Source organism: Gnatocerus cornutus, chromosome 8, assembly GCF_029298725.1.
Source record: "Gnatocerus cornutus isolate USDA-ARS CGAHR chromosome 8, icGnaCorn1.1, whole genome shotgun sequence".
Taxonomy (NCBI): Eukaryota; Metazoa; Arthropoda; class Insecta; order Coleoptera; family Tenebrionidae; genus Gnatocerus; species Gnatocerus cornutus.
The window spans coordinates 9940056-9963906 of record NC_142240.1 but is presented as its reverse complement, the minus strand read 5'-3'; the positions used below and the strand labels follow the sequence as shown (position 1 = coordinate 9963906).

Here is a 23851-nt window from a genome sequence, read left to right as displayed (position 1 = left end):
GCAGAAAACATTTTCCATGAAATCGTATTTATTCCGCTCCTCTCCACCATATTGTTCTTTGCATTAACAATATATTCTGGAGGCACGTTCTCCCACACCTCCATCTTCCAACTTCAGTTCACGTCGAGTTATGGACCGTGACTACGAGTTATTTAATAGTTGAAGACCACACAATCCGTCCGTTTCCGATACCACAAGAGATAAATCCCGACATGACTCGCTAACTCTCTAAATTGTACGATAAAGACCCTTGAAAGGGTTACAACCCCAACCGATGCTCACAATTTTACTTTTCCAGCAAGTGACCTTGACTCGATTCGTGCCCTCTTCAATGAGAAAGAAAAGGAGTTGTCGTTAGCGGTGGCCAAAGTTGAGGAGTTGACTAGGCAATTGGAGGAGCTGCGACGGGGGCGGACGGCCAGGGACCAGCCCCCGGCGTCCGCGCTGGAATTGGATAAGTTAAGAAGAGAGTTGATGGTGAGAAAGTTTTTTTTTCGAAAAACCTCGGCGTCAATTCCAAATTTAAACAGAAACCGCGGGCTACGATGCCTTTATTTTTTTGTACTTAATCTCTTTATATTCAATTTTCTTTGTAATAAACGCCCACACAATAACGACCATTACATTGTCTGACTCATTTCCGCTTCTTCTCGGGCGCTGCATCTTTGTAGCAAAATAAAAATCTTTAGAACCCTTAAGGTAGCATTATAAGGATTGGAACGAGTCCGCCTAACCCGAATGAAGAGGTCCCATCTGCACGAAAGTTGGAAATGACTTTTCCAGAAGCTATTATCCGGACATTAGTAGTTAACGGCGGCTCGAAAGACCGCATCTCGGATTACGATTTTTTCCATTATTTTAATTACGTATTTTTAACTTTTTGCACCGAAAGGAGATCCGTCGCGCTTTGTTTTAGCCAAGTTCGTTGCTCTTTATTAAAGCACACATGTCACCAGATTTTGCTCTTAAATCAACACGGAATTACTTCTATTTCCGAGCCGCAAGACAATTTTGATGTCCAGACATTATTATTCATAACAGTCATAAACAGAGGGTGCGGCCGTCGGGCACGTTTCTAGGGCGCAGCTCTGGGAATTTATCATGAATTTTTCCCTTGTCACCAAATCGTCCACTAATTGTAATATATTCCAGTACCGTAACAAACTAAATGAGCAACAAAATCAAAGGTTGAACCAGCAACGGGAAGCTTTGACAGCGAGGCAGGAAGAAATGAGCGCCATCGATAAGAGGATTTCGGAATTACAGGAAAGATTACACAAGAAGAGACTTCTCAACCAACAACTCGCCAATCAGATCAGTGCAGCGTCTCACAAGGCGGCCTATCACCAATTAGTGAGGTAAATAATTGGGGAGTGTTTGGAGGAGTTGTATTTGGTGATTTTTAGATTGACGGGGGAGCCCCCGAGGAAACCCCAGACAACACAGCCCCCTAATGGTCTCTCTAGAGGCAACATCGCGGCGGTGGAGCCCTACAACCATGTTCCTTTAAGATCGGGACAGAAAACAGAAACCCCGACATATCATCCTGTATATCAACAAAATCATATCAAGAAAGACGGACAAGATGGGGAAGAACCGGTCAATAAAATGGCTAATTTGTACAGACCTGAAGACAACGATGCGCTTAAAGAGTTTACGGTTTCCAAATCCGATCCCAAATATCAAACTTTGCCATACAACACGAAGTTTACTGTTAATTTATTACCCAATAGGATAACACGAAACGACGAAGAAAAAGAAGACCACATATCAAATGTTAACATGCAGACCGTACATAGCGCCCCCTTGAGTATAATTAACAAAAACATTGCTACGCCGCTGAACCAGAACGATCTAATCAACAAAAGGCAAAGTGGTGAAACTAACGGAGTCACATATCAGGTGAGTTCTACCACAAAAGTAACTGTTATTTTGACCCTAAGTTGTAGAAACCCATCAGTAGTGTAGCCCCCACGTCGGTACACCACTCTGGTCTTGTCTCCAACATCTACCAGACCTCCTCAATTAAAGTACAACCGGTGGAACCCCAAACTATTAGCAGTAACGGAAAAGTTCACTCTCCTCTCATTCTTTCACCGCCCCAGTCAACTAGTACTCCTTTAAATAACACCCCTGAGGTGTCTATAGATAAAACTCCAAAGCCAGCGTTGCCACCTAAACCCGCGATAAAGCCGCCCCCTCGCCAGACTCAATCTTTTTGTGATGAGTCGCAGCCGCCTCCATTGCCTCTTGAGCCGCCCCCGGACGATAGTACCAAACCGAAACCAGGTACACAGTCTAACAAACCATACTCACAAAATAACCAAACTAATGAGATGGTCATCAAAGCGAAACCATTAACCATCAAAAAACAACAACTGAGTGAGCAGCCGAAATTACGAAACCACACTAAACCAAACGGCTTAACTTCCAAGAGGATAGAACCGAATTTTCATTTTCCAGAACCTGAAAAGAGCGAAGAGAGCGAAAGTACGAAGACTGTAGACGAAGTGGATAAAGTAGAACCGGTAGAACCTCAAGAGGAAGAAAGTAACGGAGTTATCAGGCGGTGTAAGAAAGGAAACTTGAAATCAGGAAAGTCGACGTTAGCGAGAAGGGTCAGTTTCGATCCTCTGGCTCTTTTACTAGACGCTAGTCTAGAAGGAGAGCTGGAATTAGTAAAGAAAACAGCCACCCAAGTCACCAACCCCAGTGCAGCCAACGACGAAGGCATCACAGCTTTACACAACGCGATCTGCGCTGGTCATCTCGAAATCGTCAAATATTTAGTCGCTTTCGGGTGCGATGTTAACGCTCAAGACAGCGACGGTTGGACACCTCTTCATTGCGCGGCTAGTTGCAACAACGTCGCCATGGTAAAGTTCTTAGTGGAACACGGAGCTTGTATCTTTGCCACCACGTTAAGTGACCACGAAACAGCAGCGGAGAAGTGTGAAGAAGACGAGGAAGGTTTCGATGGCTGCTCGGAGTATCTTTACAGTGAGTTTTCTTTTGAGTCGCGGGCAAAGTTAAGTTTCTTTTGCAGGTGTTCAAGAAAAACTCGGTATTCTTTCTGGGGGGGTAGTTTACGCAGTATTCGACTACACCGCTCAACAACCCGACGAATTGAGCTTCAAAGCTGGTCAACAATTGACGGTTTTGAGGAAAGGGGATGAAAATGAGCGGGAATGGTGGTGGTCAAAGTTAGGAGATAAGGAAGGATATGTTCCTAGAAATCTTCTTGGGGTAAGTTGCCAGGTTGGGAGTTATTTGGTTTAATTTGATTGGTTTTAGCTTTATCCAAGGGTGAATCGAAGTGAAGAATAGTATTATACATTTTTGTATAATGAATATTAAGTACCTTTGCCTTTTGCTAAACTATGTATATTGATTTATAAATAAAAGAACAAATGGGATTTTTAAGAGTGAAAAAATTATACCTTTGCTCAATATAATCTGTATATTGTGAGAGTTTAAGGTTTTGTTTGTTGTGTTTATAACAATTTTATTTGACTAGGTATTATTGTTTTTATTGCTTTTAAAGTAATAAGCATTTTAATATATTTTTGACATGTGTAAATATATAAATAAAAAATAATTATTTACAATAAAATATACTGAAATACTTCGACTTTTATTACAATGCACCAGTGGTTATCAGCACGGAAAAAAAAGAAAGGTTTCGCAATAATAACATCAATTAACTTTTTTTTGACACGTTACGTAAATCAAAGGAAGGAGATGCCAGTGCGCTCGTGCATTTCACAAGATTCGGATCGTTTTATTTGTATGGTTAAATCGTGGAAAATAATCGTAAACATTTTTGCGTCTTCTAAAGTTTGTGTTTTAGTGGAGCTGAGCTGCTGCATGTTGAAAGGAATGACTGTAAAGGTAAAGGCCAAGGAATATTTTCTATTTTGTGCCTTTGTGTTGGAGATTTATTTACCAGTTGAGTTGCAAAGTTTTCTGCATATTTTTGCATATATGAATAAATAAAAAATATTTACAATAAAGTATTCCACAACTCTGTTCTTTTTATTTCAGTTTTAATTTGTTATTCGCTGTTTATATACGATTTTGTTTATTTCTTTTTGCATTTGTGTTAATATTTCTTTCAGGTCTTTGGAGCTTTAAAAATACACGATTATTATGAATAATAAAATTGTATTTCTCATCACAGATTTTTTTATTTTAAAATGTTTAAAATATTCGTTAAAATTGTACATAAAATATAATAATATATTAAGTCCCTGATGCTTCTTTCCTCCAACAAACCATTGTCATTTGGCATCGTCATAAAATTTGCTAAAATCAATTTCAATTTTCTCTCTCTTTGATTCAAATTGTCTGTAAAAGAAACCAATCAAAACAGGTATGCCGAAAGCTCAGGACTACCTGAAGGTCACTTGTGCCTTACTGAGCAGCTCTTTGGCCTTGTCATTGTTAATGTCTTCATAATACACAACTTCTGAAATTCCTGAAGCAGCAATAGCTTCTGCGCATTTTTCACATGGAAAAGAAGTTGTGTACATTACCACACCTTTTGTTATTTTAGACAGTTTATATTCCGGGTGGTACTCTAAAATATCCAAATAATAAAAAACCTAAAAACATATCAAAATCCTAACTAAAAGAGTCCTCTGTTGTGTTGTCTTCCACAGAACAATGATCTATGCCTATAATAATCTGTCTATGATTTAACACAATTGCAGCATCGCCCTTATTTGTACGTGTACGTCTTTTCAGCTCTAGAAATGCTACCCCCATGAAGTACTCGTCCCATTCTAAATAATCATGTCGCTTTTCGATACGTCTGAAATGTCAGGTTAACACAAGAAAACGTGAAAAGATTTTTACCTCTTATTCAGGCCATTATGCGGGGAGTTCTCTGAACACATTACTAGTATGAATATATGGAATTTTCAAAAATTTAAAAAAAAAACAGGAGGTTATGTTTACATAACCTAAAAATGCTGACATTTCAAATATTTTGTGTGGTGGGGAGACGCGCGAGTGTTTAAATTGTAAACTTAAAATTTAGTACATTTTGCAAATAAACAGTGTATACTTTATCTATTTACAAATTTAATAACTAAATTAATTGTTGTAGACAATTTGTAGTTGGAAATACATTCAATAAAAGTTTTCCAGAGGATTTTCATACAATTAGAAAAATTCTTAAAAACCCCAATAAAATAAAATTAGGTCAATATCTCTCTTATTTTCGAAGCTTATTAGACACAGAATTTTAGGCAGAATCCAAAATTGTGCAAAATTTTTCACATAGGTCAACAAATAACTGAATTATAGTAAATTTTCAGTTTCGAAATGTTTAACGCTCCATATCTCGCAACACAATTTAGCAGACCAGAGTCTATTTCTTTCGTCCATTTCTAATTATCTGTAAAACTTTACAGGCAAATTCAAATGTAATATTTAAAAAAAATCTCACTTTCTTTGGGACCTAGGACACAAGGCCATGGTAGTGTATTGTTGGTTGCATACCTGCTCACTTAAATTTAAATAGAAATTAAATAAACAAAAAATTAAGCCTTGAATAATAAATCCGAGTTCATTGTCTTTCTCCTGCGCTCGAAATTGACGGAAATTGCAGGTCAAATATATAACAAAAATGACTCGTCTGACCTTCGTACGACGCCGGCGGGCAATTTAAATTCAAACGTGTTAATTTTTGAGTACTTTTATTGTCATCACAGTTCACACTATAATTGTGTTGGGTTCTTTATTCCTCAACAAAAGACGTGGTGCGTTACAAATATTTGTGATAAATATATACAATAAATATCTTAAATGAGAAATCAACCATGTGCCGTTGAAATAATTAAAATAATCCCTGTGAATTACATTCACTACATAAAAGCAACCAACTCCACTTGTCTGAGCGTAAAGTTCTCGTTGCGTTATGTTCCCATAACTTAATTTTACGGACTGATAAGTGGCGCTTTTTCAGTGTTAATATGTTAGTAAAGAATCTATAAAAGTTTACATTTTAATGTCATTTCGTAAAAAGTATTATATTTAATACATCACAATATAAAATTCACTATACTATCACATGATAAGAAATATCGTTAATATGGTGTCCTAACGTATTTGAAGTAGTTTAATCCGCAATACGAAATACGCGAAAACTCTAAGTACCACGAAAAGTCCACAAAGAACCACAACATCAATGGTATACGTCAACATATCGTCTTTCATTGCCATCTGATCTAAGAACTTGGTGGGGTACTTAAAATGGCAGTACAACACTTGACAATCTAATTTCGGCCGATCTAGACCATAAATCGCAATCATTGTTGCTTCAAAACTATACTTCACATAACTCATGTAAGGAACCCACTTTAAGTAAACGGGGATGTCCTCCAAGTTCGCAAAGAATCCCGAAAACAACACTAATGGTATTGTTGAAATTGGTCCTAAGAAAACACCAGCCTGAAAATAACGTCTTAGACATTGTTGATGGGGTTTAAATAGTGAAATCTACCTCAATATTAAAAGCGGCTCCAACTAGTAGCCCGAAACTCTGTGACACTAATGCGGTGAGAACAGATATCAGTAAAAACATCGCGAATCTCGTAGCTTCTAAAGGTTGGGATGTTAGATAATAGACACCCATGACATAGCACGCTGTTAAGACAATCTAAAGACAACACAGTGGGTAAAAATGGGAGTTTTCTTCGTATTTACCTGAAAGGGGATGTCTGCTAGGGTTTTCGCGAAGTAGTAGGCTTTCAAAGAGTACCAGTAATTCAAGTGCTCCCTCACAAACACCGACATCTCCATCGGAACTAAAGACACAACAATTAGTTGCGACGTGATTTTTTAACTCTACTTACAAGTCAGAATTGTAGGCATCATCGCGGTAAACATCGTGAACATCGTCGTGAAGAACAGACAGCCAGCGTTGCTCATCACTTTCGCTGCATTATTGCCAATATCATAATAAATTAAGCCAAGTAGAATCCCTATAATAAAATGAGCAACGAGTCTCATTCGTGTGAGAGTTTTATCCCTGAGTGTGATATAAATCGTTCGTTTTAGCAATATCCAGAACTGTAAGAGTCCAGAAGTGGGAAATCCACTTTTTTCTATTTGGGGCAAGTTTTCGGATGAGTCTAATAGGGACGTCGTGCACGTCGCTGAGCTTGTTACTGGAGTCTTGGCAAAGCCGTTTGGCACAGGAAGGGGCTCACATGGTGGTTTCACTGGTATTGTCTCTTTGGCAATATCATTTGAGATTACTTTTCCTCGTAGATCTGTCTTCCTGGAGTAGCTGTTGCAACGACCGGCGTTTACTGCAACTACCAATTTCTGCACGTAGTCTCCGTGCTCGCCGCAGGCCACCTCCATCACTGAAACAATCATTGTACTTTCGCTCGATGTTTAAACGAAATTACCATAATCAGCAGGGTTGTGATAACTGGGGCAATTGAGCCCCATACTGGATAGGAAAGGCACCAATCCAGAGACATTTCCCCGGTAGATGCACTGTCCTTCCGCCAACATGTAGAGATGGTCAAACATTTCAAATAATCTAGCTGACGGTTGATGTATAGTACATATCACAGTTCTTCCGCCTCTTGCTAAAGATTTCAACAAACATAAACATTGAAAACAAGAGGAACTATCTAGTCCACTAGTTGGTTCATCAAAAAACATCACTGGTGGGTTATTTACAAGTTCTAAGGCAATAGAGAGCCGCTTTCTTTGTCCACCGGATAAACTAGCAGCGTGCGTATCGGTGCAATCTTGTAAACCTAAAGTTTCTATGATTTCATTGATTACTACTTTCTTCTCGGAATGAGTTATTCCTTTTCCTAGTTTGAGATTCGCCGACACTGTCATCGCTTCTTTCACTGTTAAATGTGGAGAAAGACAATCGTCTTGCATTATATAACACGACATTTTTCTAAACCGGCGAAGACTTCTCTCTTTGCCGTTGATTAGAACTGAGCCGTCGAGATTTGACGTTCTACAATTAAAAAAAGTAGAATTTTATAATAAGAATAAGCGAACTTACTTGTAGCCAGCGAGGATGTTCATGAGAGTACTCTTCCCCGCTCCTGAAGGCCCCATAATCCCAGTGAGCTCCCCTGACTTGAATTGCCCGTTCACACATTTTAAAATTGTTTTGTAACCCCTTTTGCGCCCCTCGGAGACAGAGTAGGACAAATCTAAAAACTCTATATCGACAGGAGGTCTTTTCGGCAAGTGCGTCAGTGATATAGTCGGTTTTTTATGACCAGTAGGACTGTTATTTGGCACTTTTCGTAGAGCTCCAGAACTAGTTATTGTCACCGCTGAGGATCCATTGCAGAGGTTGTTTTGAGAGCCACTACAACACTTTTTTTACAACAAACACCAAATTACTTTGATTGCTACCTTAACACCGACGCGTTGTTGAGAGATTCGAGTTCTTTAGCCGGAGGAGAACACACAGCTCGTGGACTGTACGAAACAGACTCTTTCCCATCTTCACTTTCTGTAGGTAAATTGATTTTTATACTTCTTGGGTCACCCATCACTCATTGATGTGAAATGGCGATTTACTTCACCTAGAAAATCGGATCAATAGTTAATGGTGGTAATCAATAAAAAAACTAATTGTTTAGAAATTTATGTGTGAAATGAGGACCGGTCCGATAATCTTTTGATTGGCAACCTCTTAGATAAAGGTTAAATGTTCTTTGATTAGATTAAGAGTTTCATGTGAAGCAGACAATGTGTGGGTCGCAGGTGTACGGAAATATTATCACTGATAAGTATGAATAGAATAAGAGTTTCGTAAAATGGACGATACGGAGACAGAGGTGAGAATTATTGGGAAAGTGTTACCATTGTCTCTTCCAGGAAATGACCATCAAGGTACTTCTCTGTAATATTTAATACCAGAATAGATTTGCGCAAGGACGACAACACATTATGGTATTTATCTACTAAACTGTTATTTATCTAAGCTCGTTTTATTCGAAATGCGCATTTTTACACTCTTTTTTTTATATAACAACCCATGAAGCACCATGGACTTTGAATTAGCACCTTGACCTTGCTTCCAGTTCTTATCGCCACGATATTGTTAACACTAACATACTGACAATAGAACTTTTTCATTTATGATAACGTTAGTTTAAACTTCTATAATTTAAAAGTAAATCAACAATGGCCCCGACATTTAATTGCGGTAACTGGAATATTTTCATTGCTTTTTGAGTAGGCAGCTGATAAGCTCAACAATTAAGGAGCAGCGATTACAAATTTTCTCTCATTTTTCGCTTTGTTGTAGTTATTACTCATTGCTTCTTCAATAAGGTGGTCTATTAGTACCATAAAAGAAGATGCGTCATAATACGCTTCGACCCTTTAGTTCTCTTTATTGGAATTGACCACAAAAACCTCTCAGTGCACTTGTACTTAGCTCGCGAACTTAGGTCATCATGTGCAAAAAGCCTTCACGGTCTTTAATAAGATTGTTCCTGCCGTGGTGACAACAAAGATCAAAATTTTAGCCTGACCCAGTTTAACAAGAAGGAGATAACGACAATTTTTGAAAAACAATTCTCGATTGCTAAATAACTAGTACTGGTCACGTTTTTTCTTCAATACGCCCACTCACGAATTGTCCAGAGACTCATTAATTAACAATCGTCTTAACAAAGGTGAAACATTCAAGGACACCTGTGTATGGATTCGTAATTTTGTTAGACGACGACTTGTCTGTATAAAACTCTAATATTTTTATCGCACAGTGAAGGAAATTCTGTTATCGATAATGGTAATGTACAAGGTCGAAACTGAAAGATGTGCGGACTAATGTTATCAATATTGACGTAATTTACAACGAATTACATGCTCATTTATTAAAATAGTAAAAGCGAAACGAGCTATTAAAAAAGCCATTCGATTTTAACAGCTTTAAAAATAAATCATCACTTGAGGTGGTGCTATTTGCAAAGAAACTAGTTTTTCTGTGCAATTGTGTTATGTAATGAAAATATATTCGCCCAAAGAACACGTTTTAATATGTAAAATTGTCTCGCATTGAGCACAGCATCCTGATTACAAAAACTAGTAATAGAAAAAAGTGCCGGAAAATTCTGTTGAGAATCACGCCGCGAGCCACTTTGAAAGTGAATAATTTAACAGTGCGAAGATTTCCTCTGGCATCAATAACTGTAAATGAAAACAACTCGCTGCAAAATCTACGTAAATTATATTTGATTAGATGATGAGGTCAACAACACCGTAGTAAATAAGTGAAAACCTATTCATTGTTTAAATCAGGGGCTAAAGATTACATTGTCATAAAAAGTTGTCGTGACGTGACGAAGAAGTCCATCACTTAGGTGTTATTAAATAGGAATAATGTTTCCACTCAAACCGGTCGCTCGAGGTCGGAAAAATTGATGATACAAACTGATTTTCTATACTAAAATTATAAACCCATTTTTAGAGAACAATTAAATTGATGCAGCGTTTGCGACAGATGATTCCAACAATTTGCTTTTGTTTCGTAATGAGTCATGATGACATGTCATGTGAAGTTTGTTAATGATGGTCATTTAAATGGTTATCAAGGTTTTATAAAATTTTGAGCGTTATTTTAATTTTTGTAAAAATAGAAAGATAACGACTAGGTATTAAATTCTTTTAAAACAGAGTTATTATGTGGGTGTTATCGAAGTAAAAATGGAAGGACTAATGAAAGTAATCACCGGAATAATGACTAATGAGGGCAAATTATCCATTTTCGAACTTTAAATTCTATAAAAAACTACAGAAAATGGTCTGAAAAAGATAATTAAGTGCTTCCGAAAATTGAATCACAAAATAATCAATCTTTTATTCCCAAAATTATTATTTTGCCAAGTTTGAATTTTGAACCCACAAACAATAAATTTAATATCAAGATCTTTGCACACCAAAACCAGTTAATTAAAAATTGAAATAAAATCATGTGCAATAAAAAACCTGAAATTTCTAATAAGAGAAAATCGTAGTTTCTATTTTTTTTGTAGGTTTTGCAGCCTCGACTCAAAAATACGCAAAACTTAATTTTATTACCAATAAAAAATATTTACGTGCTTCTCCGAAAATTGATCCAGAAAATGAAAATAAACTTCGTCAAAAAAATCTTTATTAACATTCGCGTGTTGTATACGTGACGCTGAAAAACTTATTAGACGTTTTGTCTTAATATTTATTTTCAAAAATGTGTATCGGAAAATTTCGTGCTTAAAATAATATTTGAATATCGTCCGGAGCTAAAATTTTGGCCCCTGCGATGGGACAAAGCCTATTGTCCCCTCTTAGTCACAAGACGTGGGTAAAACTCCGGACTCCGGGTCATTGCTAATTGCAACGTGGGTCATGTTTTGGTGTTAGAATGATGGCCCAGAAACTACTAAATCTAAATATAATCTACCGATAATAATTCATAGAAAATGTAAAAGTGACCATGAGCTATCCAAGTCTTTATTGTCTCCCATTTCGCGCACATGAATATAGATTTTATTTAAAATGGTTGATTATTGATTGACATAACACTTACCACAAACCGACAATGTTTTAACATCCGAAAATAAAACTGGCACAAAATTCACGATCGAATGTATCAATCGGTTCACACACACCGACGATGTCACTGTGAATGACCGCACCAGTTATGGTTTTATAATCCACACTTCAACATCAGCTGTTGGTACAACCACACATCCTTTTGCTATTCGAATTGGTCAACCAGTCGACGAAACAAAGCTCAACACTGCGATTAAGATACAAAGTTCTTTGGCCAATGCTGCACGAAAATAACTCATACGAACAAGCAGTACGAATGTACTATACAAACCGACGATGAGCAAAGTTCGTATGGCTTAACCACGACAGCGGAAAGCTAAACTTTCGACTCTATTGACACAGGTACACGCGAACTGAGAGGAAGGGGACTGAACATTGATTTTCTCTTCGTTATAACTTGTAATTTCTTCCATTTTCTGCAAATTGTTTGGTTTTCCACGCCGGAAAAGGGAGATTTTCGCAGAAATTGGGGGGAAGAACATGAAATTTGCACTGATTAGTTAATATTTTCTATGCTCTTATCTCAAGTGGTCGGCCCTCCAGAATAATTACAAAAATTAAATGCGTCCCTATTCCTTGCTAACTTTTGAAAAAGAGCTTAATTAGTCAAATTTAAATCATTTTTAAGATGACTAAAGTTACAAAACTTGAGAAAATTTAAAGATTTTAATTTTTACCTTCGAGCTTTCTTGTAATTTCAGCACCTCTGCACTATGTACAAATGGTTTTTATATCTATTAATTGGTCACCTAGTTAAAGTAAACAACAACTCTTATCCCAATAAAAACTTATAATTACTGCAATTACATTATTTTTCATTTAAAGTAGAGTCAAAATGGCGGAGCGTCTTCATTATTTTAAATGGAAAAATCGTTGGAAAAATACCTAATTGTTTAAAAATGTGTTTTTCTTTCCACTACTATCGGCCCTAGCATTTCTTTTGACATTGAAACGTGTTGTCAAAGCGTTTAACTTGTTTAAAATTGTTTCTGCATTTAAAACAAATATTTATTTCATGTTTTTATGCGTCAGACGATTGTTCATTAAATTATCGGTACAATTACAATGTAACTCCGTGCAAAATTGCCATTAAAGACTCGTAAAGTGGTAAACAAAAGGGGGCAATGAAACTCGAGATGTCTGCTTGCAGATCTTTATTTTTTTAGCGAGATGGAGGAAGTCACAAAACAAATATAATTATTCTCTCATTTTGAGCAAACATAGGTAATAATCTCTTATCGTTCAGGTACTTTGATAAGAGTCTGACCTGGCTGAGACAGACAATGAATCAAATCGTGATCTATTGACCAATTTTGGAGGAATAATTGCATTCGTGGATAAGTTTTTACTTCATTTTGATAAGGATATTTTTGCCGTTCCGTTGGAGTATTGATAAGGTATCTAAACAGTAGGAGGGAAGCGTAAAAAATTAATTAACAACAATCAAACTGGAGCGAATTTTTTATAATTTCGATTGACCATTTTTGAGGGGGCTGTAAGCAAGTTTTCACAATGTTTATAGTATTTTTGTACAAATACAAGCTCCTTTGTTACAATTTTTATTTATTTACACTTAAAAGAAAGATTGTAATAAATAAAAAACACGACAAAAATCTGTGTTAAGTATTATCACAACGATTGGGAAAATGAGTGGAAATTCTCCAAATCTCTATTGTTCGTTGTTCGAATCTAAAATGAAACCCATTCCTGTTGATATCTCTACATTTCCACCAACAATAATAAATAATTTCAAAATTACCGCCACTGAAAAACAATTCCAGTAGATGGCATCAGTTTCGAACTTTTGATAAGGTCACTAGATCAAATTGTCTGTTTTATAAGGTACCGCTGTTAGTGACAAAAAGAAAGACAACGATATCTTCTGTCTATCTCTACATGCGCACTAAATTTAAATGTTGTTTGTGTGGACACATTGCTTTATGAACTGTCAATTCTTGTCAAATATCGTTTGTAATAAAATGGTTTGAATGTGCGATTTCTCAACACGAATAGTTATGGTGTATTTGTTTCCTCCGCCGTAAGTAAATACTATTTGACGTTTTATGTACGACGACTTTCCACAAATTTCAGAAAACTCCAAATACAAGGTAGGTGGAAGCCCTATCGAAGCCGACAATCATTGTGACATTGGTTAAGCAGTACGTATTGGAGGAATACTAAAGTTGGTTTTTGTATATGAACCCTTGAGTACTTCTTATAAGATTATGGAATTTTGTACCTGTTAGTTTACGAATTCCGTGAACTAAATTTAAATAATGTTCCCCAAATTTGCCTTCAATCGCTTTTGTGTTTCAATAGCCCCAATACCAACATGAACTTCTTGCATTCATTCAGGCGAATAACTCGTTCATCTTATTGTTATTATGAGTTGAAAATCAAATCTATGGGCAAGAAAATGGAAGAAGCAAGACCACTCACATGTGGTACATCACAAAACCTGCGTTATGGACAGAAATATTATTTCAAATGCCTAAAACACAAGCAATGATATTGTAAAGTGTAAGTATATCGGCCTCAACGGTAAACGTTCTCAAAATGTGTTGTAGGACCAACTGACTGCTATCCTTAATGTAACAGCGGGGCCTCATAAACTAGCAGGTGGACAAGACACAGTCATTGCACTCATCACTTGAACAGTGCAGATACACAGTCACATGAGGAAGACACACCATCGCTTTCAACATCAACGGCAGAAGATGGTTGGTTTGAAGGCGCTGCTACTTCCTCATAATGAATGTGAAAACTGAAAATGCAATGGGACATGAAATATACATAAGATATGCAAAACTGGTTCTATAGTTTAATGTGGCCTACGAAGGTCCTTAAACGCATTCAAACGGTCTCCTGTAGTGTTAAAAATAGATGTAATTTTGTATTTCAGGGTGATTTAAGTAAATAATTTTAACATAACCTTAATATTTGTTCTTGATATTCATTTTGTTGCAGTTGTTTTGCATAAACTCATTCAAGATCTTAAACATGTCTACTTCTTCAAACTTGTAAATTCTTTCTTCTTAATAGCCCCTTTAAAATATCTCATGTACTTCATTTTCTGCTCATGTACTTGCTACTTCCATTTGTGCAATGCTTTCTCTCAGTTACTTTAACATCTCATCATTGTTACTACATCGTCGGGAGAAGCTACAATATAATAAGTGCTAATAGCATATTCTAATTAGGGCGTTACTGCATACAGGTCGAATCGTTGGAGATTAGAAAAGACAGTGCTTGAAGTCCGAGACCGTTTCTGAGTGTTGCACCTCCTTAACGTGCTAAAATGGAATCGGTTCTAATGTCGGTTCGCTCACCTCTTACGTATTCACATAGTCTGTTATAATGTTGGAACCAATTTTCTTTTTGTACCCACGGTTTATTTAAGTGTATTTTAAACAAATAAATTTAAGATAACCTTACATTTTGTCAATGACAAATTTTACGTCAACAATTTTATGACAATTCCCTAGAATCTTGCGTCTCGTTCTAACCCATTGATTTATGGACTATGTCTGTCTCTCTTGCATTGTGCACTGAAAACTAACAGCGGTACCTTATAAAACAGACAATTTGATCTAGTGACCTTAACTTTTGACAAATCAACATCAGTCAACATAACCCAACTTCTTGATATAACCTAAGTTTCAAAACGTGAAAAAAATGAAGAATTTAGAACTGTTAGAACTAACCCACCGCTCTGTGAATTTCTCTGGTCCCATTTTTGCTCACACGACCGATGCCACGTACTTTCTGACCAACAATGGTTTATTTAAACACGATTTTAAAGACAACGTTTGTACAGAAGTGTGCCCCCTTGTCGTTGAAGGCGTCACCCACATGAAAGTTTTGACTTTTGAAAAGAAAATATGTCTTGTAGCTGTAAACGTGATGACCATTGTGGATTCTGACAGTATCAAAGAGATTATTTTTCCTAACGACGTTGCTGCAATTAGTTGGAACTCAACGGAAGAAATTGCTGCTGTGGTGTTTAAAGGAGGCGACGTGGCGACGTACAGCTTTGATTATGAAAACGGAGATTTTTTCCTGCAAGGGGAGAGTAGTGTAGAAGCTAAGATTCAGGACTCTGTTTATGTAGGATGGGGTTCTAAGGAAACGCAGTTTCGGGGGTCAGAGGGCAAACTTAAAAACCAAGCTCCAGGTTGGATTACTAGCTAAATTACCAACTCAATTCATTGTTTATTTTAGTTGAGACTAAACCAGTTGAGGATCAAAGATCCACCATTTCCTGGCGGGGAAATGGGGAAATGTTCGTCGTGAACTATTGGGTGGACCAAAAACGAAAATTTGTCGTTTTTGAGACACCTTGTAGAGCGATGTATCGCTCAGAAGACTGCCCTGGACTCCAACCCTTAATAGCTTGGAGACCAACTGGGAATATGATCGCCACCATTGCTGAGACAAACAAGCAGAGTGTTGTAATTTTTGAGAAAAATGGCCAAAAGAGATTTACTTTTGATCTGGATTTTGGAGATGTAATATCCTTAATAGGGGCTTCCTTCACTAACACATTGTTTTAGGTCACTGTCCAGCATCTTAAGTGGAGTCCTTGCGCCCAAATTTTGACAATTCAAACCCGAGACCCTGATAAAAAGACCCAAAGTCTTCATTTACTGATGTCAAGCAACTATCAATGGTACCAGAAACAGAGCCTCACTTTCCCTGACAACACTTTGCTTGATTTTGAATGGCTGGAAAGCTCCCAATTCACGTTCACCCTAAAAGTCGTGACAACTTCCGAGATTATTAAGTATGTCTTCACTCATACCGTCTCAAACGCGACGGGAATCTGCGCTGTTATCAACGGCGCCACGGTCCAATTAACCGATTTTAAAGACTCAATAGTCCCGCCCATTTTATGCTCAAAGAAAATCATCAACTCTGCCCCCGTGAATTTTGTTGGTTTCAACGATGATTCCCTCCTAATTGTAGACGGTGACAACAACCTCACTGTCCATGATATTGCTTCAGAAACGGTCGTCGCGTCTATACAACTGGGGGCTATCATCCCGGACTTGTCAAGCATCCCCCTTTCATGCCACCACTTCACTTTACGAGATTCAGTCATTTACTTCGCCGCTGAAACTTCCGACACTGTAATCTATAATTTGAATTACCACGGCGAAATTAATTTCGTTGACGTTGTCTCCGAGCCTCTGAGGCACTTGTTGCACTCAAACAACGCTCCCGTTGGTTTAAAACAGTTGAGCCCGTCTTTGTACATCAACGACAGTCTCAACATCGTACGACAAGAAGTAACAACGATCGATGGCAGTAGTTACTGTTGTCAACTCTCCTCAAACTGTCACTTCTTTATCAACGAAGAAAAAATCAACGATTGTGTCAACTCATTTACCATTTTCGATGACTATCTGTTGTTTACCACGAAGCAGAACGAACTCCACTGTTTCAAACTGGGAAAAAACAAAGATAATTATCGCAGAAGTGTTGAACAAGGTGCTACGATAGTCACAGCGATTGCAAATTCCCCCAAAATCGTCCTTCTACTTCCTCGGGGTAACTTAGAGACGATCTCCTGTCGATTGATATCAATCGATATTCTTGATTCTTTGCTCAACGATAATTGGGGAGAAGCTCTTCGTTTTATCCGCCTGGAAAAACTCAACGTGAACTTATTGTTTGATTTGGATCCTCAACGTTTTTTGAGGCAAATCGATAAGTTTATCGATGGGCTAACCACAGTCAATGAGTTAAACAATTTGTGTCTGGAATTTGAATCAGGGAATGTCTTGAGCACCATTTATAAGAACGCGAGGGATGTTGTGAATTACCCAGGGAAAATCGACGCGATATTCGGGGCAATCTTTGCATTCTTCGATAGTGTGGACTACGCTGATTACATTACCACGATCATGATCATCAATTTGAACTTTTTCACTCTGAGGGACGCTTTGGCGTACTTACAAGACCTTCTGAGGCGGTCTTATACCGACACAGCGGCCAAACAGAAGCTCGTGGAGGCGATTAACACGTTGAAAACTTACGGGTGTGATCAGAATAAGCTCTACACTGAAGCTCTCCTTCTGTATGACTTAGATCTTGCGCATTTTGTAGCGAGTTGTTGTCAGTTGGACCCCCGAATCTACGAGCCTCATTTAAACAATTTGAATAACATGCCAGAGGTTACAAGACGCTACGAAATAAATTTGTACGGAAAAAAACCGAAAGCCGCGGTTTTGTATTTGCTTCGGTGCCCCAAAACCGACTCGGAAACACTTTTGAGCTTCATACAAAAACACGGCGTGTATAAAGAAGCGTATGAAAGCTGCTCCAGAAACAACAGACATTTCCAGGATGTGAGTCGCGCGTTTGCTCAGAGTTTGAGCCAACGTGGGTATCACCACGAAGCGGGAATTGTTTTAAAACGGGCAACTCTTCTTAGGGAAGCTTTGGAGGAGTTTATCTTGAGCTTGTCGTGGAGAGAAGCTCTGGATTTGTTGGAGGAGCTCAAAGTTGACAACGTGGAGAAGTTAACAGTTGTTGATGAGTTAGGAAGGAAGTTGACTCAAAGTCACATGATTAAAGATGCGGCGATTTTGTTTGAATTCTACGCAGGGAACTACGAAATGGCTGTTAAAGTATTGCTAGAGAATTACTTCTTTGAGGAGGCTATTCATATCGCGAAGAAACACGGGCGTGGGGATATTATAGTTTCTGAGGTGGTTCCACTGTTGTGTAAACATAGAAACTACTTGGAGGAGCGATTGACAGGGTTGGGTGATATTTTTGGGAAATTTACTACAAGACTGGGCGAAGTTCGGCGAAATAAAGGAGAGAAGTTCGGTAATTTTGGCGACGAGGGTGATGATCGGGATGATCTGTTCTCTGACGCTGGTAGCACAATCTCAAGATCATCGCGGTCTTCTAGGTGAGCCTAGAACACACCCTTCTCTTGTACTTACAATTTTTTTAGGTCTCGTTCTTCAACAGCGTCATCTCGAAACCGCCGCAAAGAAGAAAGAAAGAAACAAGATCTCCGCGAAGGCGGAATGTACGAAGACATAGCTTTAATCAGAGCGCTACATGGGATAATCAAAGAAGTTTACTCAAGAGGCGAAGACGTAGTATCGTGCTGCGTCCTTCTGTTACAAGAGAGCGACGTTTCATACCACGATATTAAGAAGTTCTACAATTTTTACTTGAATATTCGCAGTAGTGTTACAAAAGAAATCAATCAGATTTGGCCGCCACATTTCTATGCCAACAATCAAACACAGAACGTGCAGGAATTGGCGGATTTGGAGAATTTTGAACATTTAGGTAAATTTGGATCATGAATGTATTTTTAGATTTCGTAATCTTGTTTTTTGCAGATGTTGAGTTTCGGACGCCACCTGGTCAGCTGGGTAATAGGACGCTTCATTTGTTTTAAAAGTCAAGAAATTAATTTTTAAGGTTTTTCTTTAATAAAGATAACATGAAAATAATCAATGAAAATTTTATTGTATCTTTTGTCACTTTCTCTCTGTCTTTGCAAGCTTTTAAGATAGTCTCTATGCGTTGTTTAACCTCGATGTTCCAATTTCAATTCTAAAAATTGTGCAAAGATTTTTGTGCAATAATTTCCCATTATAATGCTTTTATGATATAAAAAAAATTGTGTGAACAAACTTGGTGCAAAAATCGACAGAATCTTATCAGAAATCCGTAAAAAATGTTAGTAAAAGTTTCGAATTAACAATGTCGATCAGTGTGGTATCGTTCATTATGGAACAATACAACAACGTCGCCATCTTGAACACTAGAAATTTAAATTATTGGGTGTACACTTCAGCAATGTTGTCTATTTTCCTCTACTACGAAAACATAGAGTGTGGGATCTTTTTAAACATTTTTTCGGGTTCTAGAGGATTTCTCAGTTACTCAAGGTAGTGCACGACTTTCTGGACAGCCTACACAGGATGCTATATAGTGATTTATGAGCTGTGATTGGCCAACTTATTAGGGGAATTTTTGCATCTAAAGTGTTTGATTAATGGTGTTAATTCCTTTGTCTTAAAGTGTTTGTAACTCAAAAACTGTTGGGCCTGAACATTATGCGATACGATAATCAACTCAGATTTTGATGGAGAATTTCTCATTAAAAGAAAGTGCGAGCGTTCTGGGACACCTGTGTGTACCCAATGAATGAAAAGTTAATATTGAATTGGTTGTTTATTAGGTGCGTTTTTTTTTGTTATAAAAACTACACTCATAAAGATAATAATGATGAATAATGAATTTTTGTTTGCGCTTTAATCCGATTTTATTCCCATTCTCCATTTTGCTTCGAGGAAAGCGTGATTTTTTAACGAAAATTTCTAAAATTTGTCTTCTGCTCTAGAAGTTTGTAATTGGGCATGGATAATAGTTATTTTAGTCTTTTCTTTGTAGAGATCTCAAAATTTTCTTTAAGAATTTTATTTGCAACATTTCTGAATATACAGGGTGTTTGGGGTTATCGCTGCCATACTTAAAACGTAGATAGATGTTTATAAACTGAGTAAAAATTCTTTATATCATTTTTGGTTTTGGGCAATAACACTGGTCAGCAGTGATTTTGTTGCTCTTGATGTAAGAGTGCATGGTTTTGAATACTTCTATGCCAACAATTCACGAAACTACGAATGGTTTTGGAAAATTTTTTTTCAATCTTTGTTTTCATATTTTACTAAAAATCGGTAAAATTGTGAAATAAATAACAAGTATATTCTTAAATATCTTTTTCTTTGGAAATTATTACAAATTATTTCGTTTGAATGGATAATTAATGTACATAGAAGTTGAAAAAAAAAATTACATGTTAAACTTTAATAAAACGCATTTTATAAGCTCATCTTTTATATTTTTTATGCCCTTATTTACTGAAAATCTTGAAGCATTCCAACTTTTGTTGGTCTCGTGCACAAAAGCGAATTTTAACATGATAATAATCACTTTGTTATAATTCGTGTTCTGAAGAGCCGACTCAAAGTCTAAATTATTAAAAATATAAAATACGCCAAAATAAAAAAAAAACAGAGCCAATTCAGTACTTTTAAGAATACATTCCAAAACTATGGTCTTGAAAACATAGAAATCCGCAGAGATATTCAGCGCAACAAAAAAAAAAAATTTTGTTGAGCTATGTAATAAACGAGCTACAATAATTTGAATTTTGGGCCCCACTGTTTGGGAACGACCTTCTTGTTTACGTTTATTCATTCATAAATTGGTATTGATAATGAAATTTTACCGCTATTTAAAAAAAACTTTATTTCTAGTAAGTTTTTTGCGCTCTGTTTCTTGCACTTTCTTTAGTTTATTGTCATCCTTCGTTCGGAAATGTTATTGATTTTCATTATGGATTATTGTGAGTTTTCTGTTGCCGAAATGGCTCATACTCATATGCTATTAATTTACGGGGAAGTGCGTGGAGTAAGTCGTCTTGCTGTTCATATGTACTGGAATCGGTTCCGTAATCGGCGAGTTTCCTCTCGAGGATTATTTGTGGCATTGCATCAAAGACTTTGGGGCACAGGTTTGCTTTTGCTAGTGAGAAAACTGCACGTTGAAGAGAAAATTCTGGACGTAGTAAACGAACAACCTGGAATTATTTTGCCTTGCCAGAAGATTCCATGTTTGGACAATTTTGGGCACACTACAAGAACATTTGTTATCTCCGTACTACGTTCAAAGGGTTGCTTTTTGTGAGTGATTCCAACGGAAGTGTGGTGCAAATCCAAACTTTAGTGGCTCGTTTTAGCTACGGACGAAGTCTGTTGTTGTTGTTGTAAGGTAAGCGTCAATGGCTCTCAATCAGTGGCCGCAGGTCCTTTTACAGCTAAACTATAAATATTAGACCCCCACGTCATTTATATTTTTTATCAGTATATGAAGATAGACACTCGGTTAAAGTTTGGCAGGGATAACTCCAAACATCCTGTACATAATATTTATAGGTAACTTCAAAGTATTCGTATGAAGCTTAAGCAATAAATAGGTACTTTTTGTAATTTATCTTATCTGAGTAAATTGATAGAATGTGATGTGTGTAATCACGTATTTGTGACTACTTCAGCGAGCAAACTTCATCAACATGTAAGTTTTATAATAGATTTATTTAATTGTATTATTTAGTATAAATTAGAAATGTTTTGTAATGAAACTGCTACAATAAAAATAATGATATTTATCAGCATCTCATAAAATTTAAGTACATATTAACTTCAAGTTTTTAGTATAGTATAGATGGACGACCTAGCAATAGGAATTGACTTTGGAACGACAAATTGCTGTGCCGCTTATTGGTTCAAAGGTAAAATAAAAGTATTAGAGAATAAGGAAGGAGGAAGAGTGACACCCTCGGTGTTGTTTATAACCACCCAGAATGAAATCGTTGTAGGAGAACACGGCAAGGATTTGGCACGTTACAAACCTGAATATGCAGTTTTTGGTATGTAATGATGTTTTTTTATTGTATCCAGTATAAAATATTTTTATTTTTAGAAATTAAACGGCTCCTTGGTCGAACCCGCAATGATCCCTACGTCCAAAAGAGTTTACATTACTTTCCTTTCTCTTTGGATTCTAAATCTGACGATCCTGTTATTTTGATCGAGCAACCTTCACAAATTATAAAGAAGACTCCTTCCGAAATTGCAGCCACAATTCTTTTGAAAATTAAAAAGGATGTTGAGAACACGTTGGGAACGTCGGTGAGTAAGGCTGTAATTACGGTTCCGGCATATTTTAATGTGAATCAAAGGACTGCGGTTTTGGAGGCTGCAGAAAAGTCAGGTTTTACAGTTTTGAAGCTTCTAAATGAACCAACAGCCGCCGCTTTGAGTTATTACATGGAAACAGAACTCAAGACGGATGATTACTTTTTGGTTTATGATTTAGGAGGTGGTACCTTTGACGTTGCTATTTTACGAAAAGGAACCGAAAATTCTGTAGAAGTTATTTCTGTGGGCGGTGATAGTCATTTAGGGGGACAGGATTTTGATAATCTAATTATTGATTATGTTTGCGATGAGTTACTCAAAAAGTTTAAGTTTGATCCGAGGAAGGATAGAAGAGCAATGCGACGTCTTCATAACGAATGTGGAAAAAGTAAGAAATTGCTGTGCTCAATGGAGAGTACGAACATTATTCTCGATGCTTTTGTCCCTAATCATGACTGTGTCGAAATCGTTTTGACCAAAACCCAATTTGAAGCCATGGTAAAGAGTCTTTTTCAGAAGACTATAGATCTTGTCGCTAGTTGTTTGAAGAGTTCTAATTTGTCTGAAGGTGACATAAAAGAGGTTATTCTTGCTGGAGGTTCTACGCGAATTCCGAAGATACAAGAAATGATCACTGAATTTTTTGATGGTAGAAAGCCGAGCATGTTTGATAATCCAGATGAGTGTGTGGCAAAAGGAGCTGCATTACAAGCAGCAATGCTTTCTGCCAATCGAAATCAAGAAATTACTGATATTAAAATAGCTGATGTGATTCCGTTATCCCTTGGTACAGATTCTGCATCCAGTAAAATGGAATTTATTATCAAACGTAATACAGCTATACCTGTGACTGTGTCAACTACATTTGTAACTGTGAATAATAATCAAAGAAATATGCCCTTTAAAATATATGAAGGTGAACGTATGAATGCTGAAAAGAACCTTCTATTGGGAACATTACGCATTGACGATTTGACACCCGCCCCACCAGGTCAAACTAAAGTTACTGTTACTATGAAGGTGGACATAAACGGATTATTAACATTTACTGCGAAGGAACAGTTCAAAAATAATTCAAAAGACTTGAAAATTACGTACACTAGGGGCCACCGGAATGACGCTGAAGTACAAAACGCTTTGAAAGATGCAGAGAATCATAAAGATGAAGATGAGAAATTTGCACAAATTGCAGATCAAAAAATAAACTTGTTGAAATATTGTATTAGGATTATCTATAATTTGGAAAAAAAAGACTTAGTGAAATCTAACAAAGAATGTTACGAATTATGTACTAAATTTGAAAACGATGCAGAGTATGGAAGTTGACGATGAAGATAAATTAAAAAATATGCTGGCCAAAGTAAAACTCAAATGCGCCAGCATTGTAAAAAAGTATAATTTCGAATTAATGGATAATTTGTAGGCGGTTATTTCTTTTTATTATTTATGTTTCATTTTCGTTTAATAACGAATTTTGCTGTTAGTTGCTGTAATCATGATATTGTTGATGTATG

The 23851-nt window shown here is 36.9% G+C and overlaps 5 protein-coding genes across 9 annotated transcripts in view; 3 read left to right on the top strand and 2 right to left on the bottom strand.

Moving 5' to 3' along the window:
- The window catches only part of ASPP (Ankyrin-repeat, SH3-domain, and Proline-rich-region containing Protein), a 58069-nt gene extending 54646 nt beyond the window's left edge, over nucleotides 1-3423 (top strand). For 4 of the 5 annotated variants that reach the window (XM_088042831.1, XM_088042836.1, XM_088042835.1 and 1 more), the window contains 6 exons: nucleotides 299-477; nucleotides 1153-1358; nucleotides 1407-1902; nucleotides 1950-3000; nucleotides 3047-3246; nucleotides 3295-3423. In XM_088042831.1, the coding sequence (XP_087898957.1) occupies nucleotides 299-477; nucleotides 1153-1358; nucleotides 1407-1902; nucleotides 1950-3000; nucleotides 3047-3246; nucleotides 3295-3327 (2165 nt within the window). In that variant the 3' untranslated portion in view covers nucleotides 3328-3423. The remainder of the gene's footprint in view (nucleotides 1-298; nucleotides 478-1152; nucleotides 1359-1406; nucleotides 1903-1949; nucleotides 3001-3046; nucleotides 3247-3294) is intronic. The other variant, XM_088042834.1, reaches the window with a different exon arrangement.
- Nucleotides 3424-4164: 741 nt separating this feature from the next.
- LOC148169638 (deoxycytidylate deaminase-like) lies at nucleotides 4165-5008 on the bottom strand. The gene is made up of 4 exons (XM_088043714.1): nucleotides 4858-5008; nucleotides 4629-4813; nucleotides 4396-4579; nucleotides 4165-4347 (listed from the first exon to the last, which is right to left on the bottom strand). The coding sequence occupies exons 1-4, from the start codon at nucleotides 4896-4898 to the stop codon at nucleotides 4281-4283; spliced, it is 477 nt and encodes a 158-aa protein (XP_087899840.1). The 5' UTR covers nucleotides 4899-5008; the 3' UTR covers nucleotides 4165-4280.
- A 677-nt stretch (nucleotides 5009-5685) lies between these two features.
- Atet (ABC transporter expressed in trachea) lies at nucleotides 5686-11662 on the bottom strand. The gene is made up of 8 exons (XM_088043071.1): nucleotides 11573-11662; nucleotides 8407-8579; nucleotides 8045-8359; nucleotides 7422-7996; nucleotides 6861-7376; nucleotides 6712-6812; nucleotides 6509-6664; nucleotides 5686-6456 (listed from the first exon to the last, which is right to left on the bottom strand). Exons 2-8 carry the CDS (start codon nucleotides 8544-8546, stop codon nucleotides 6106-6108), a joined length of 2154 nt encoding a protein of 717 aa, XP_087899197.1. The 5' UTR covers nucleotides 8547-8579; nucleotides 11573-11662; the 3' UTR covers nucleotides 5686-6105.
- Nucleotides 11663-15197: 3535 nt separating this feature from the next.
- On the top strand, nucleotides 15198-19071 carry Elp1 (elongator complex protein 1). Its single transcript, XM_088043086.1, has 5 exons — nucleotides 15198-15772; nucleotides 15820-16106; nucleotides 16152-18520; nucleotides 18566-18912; nucleotides 18966-19071. The coding sequence occupies exons 1-5, from the start codon at nucleotides 15274-15276 to the stop codon at nucleotides 19022-19024; spliced, it is 3561 nt and encodes a 1186-aa protein (XP_087899212.1). The 5' UTR covers nucleotides 15198-15273; the 3' UTR covers nucleotides 19025-19071.
- Nucleotides 19072-21685: 2614 nt separating this feature from the next.
- LOC148169635 (heat shock protein 68-like) lies at nucleotides 21686-23792 on the top strand. The gene is made up of 3 exons (XM_088043816.1): nucleotides 21686-21711; nucleotides 21852-22066; nucleotides 22120-23792. Exons 2-3 carry the CDS (start codon nucleotides 21862-21864, stop codon nucleotides 23661-23663), a joined length of 1749 nt encoding a protein of 582 aa, XP_087899942.1. The 5' UTR covers nucleotides 21686-21711; nucleotides 21852-21861; the 3' UTR covers nucleotides 23664-23792.
- The last annotated feature ends 59 nt before the right edge of the window (nucleotides 23793-23851 follow it).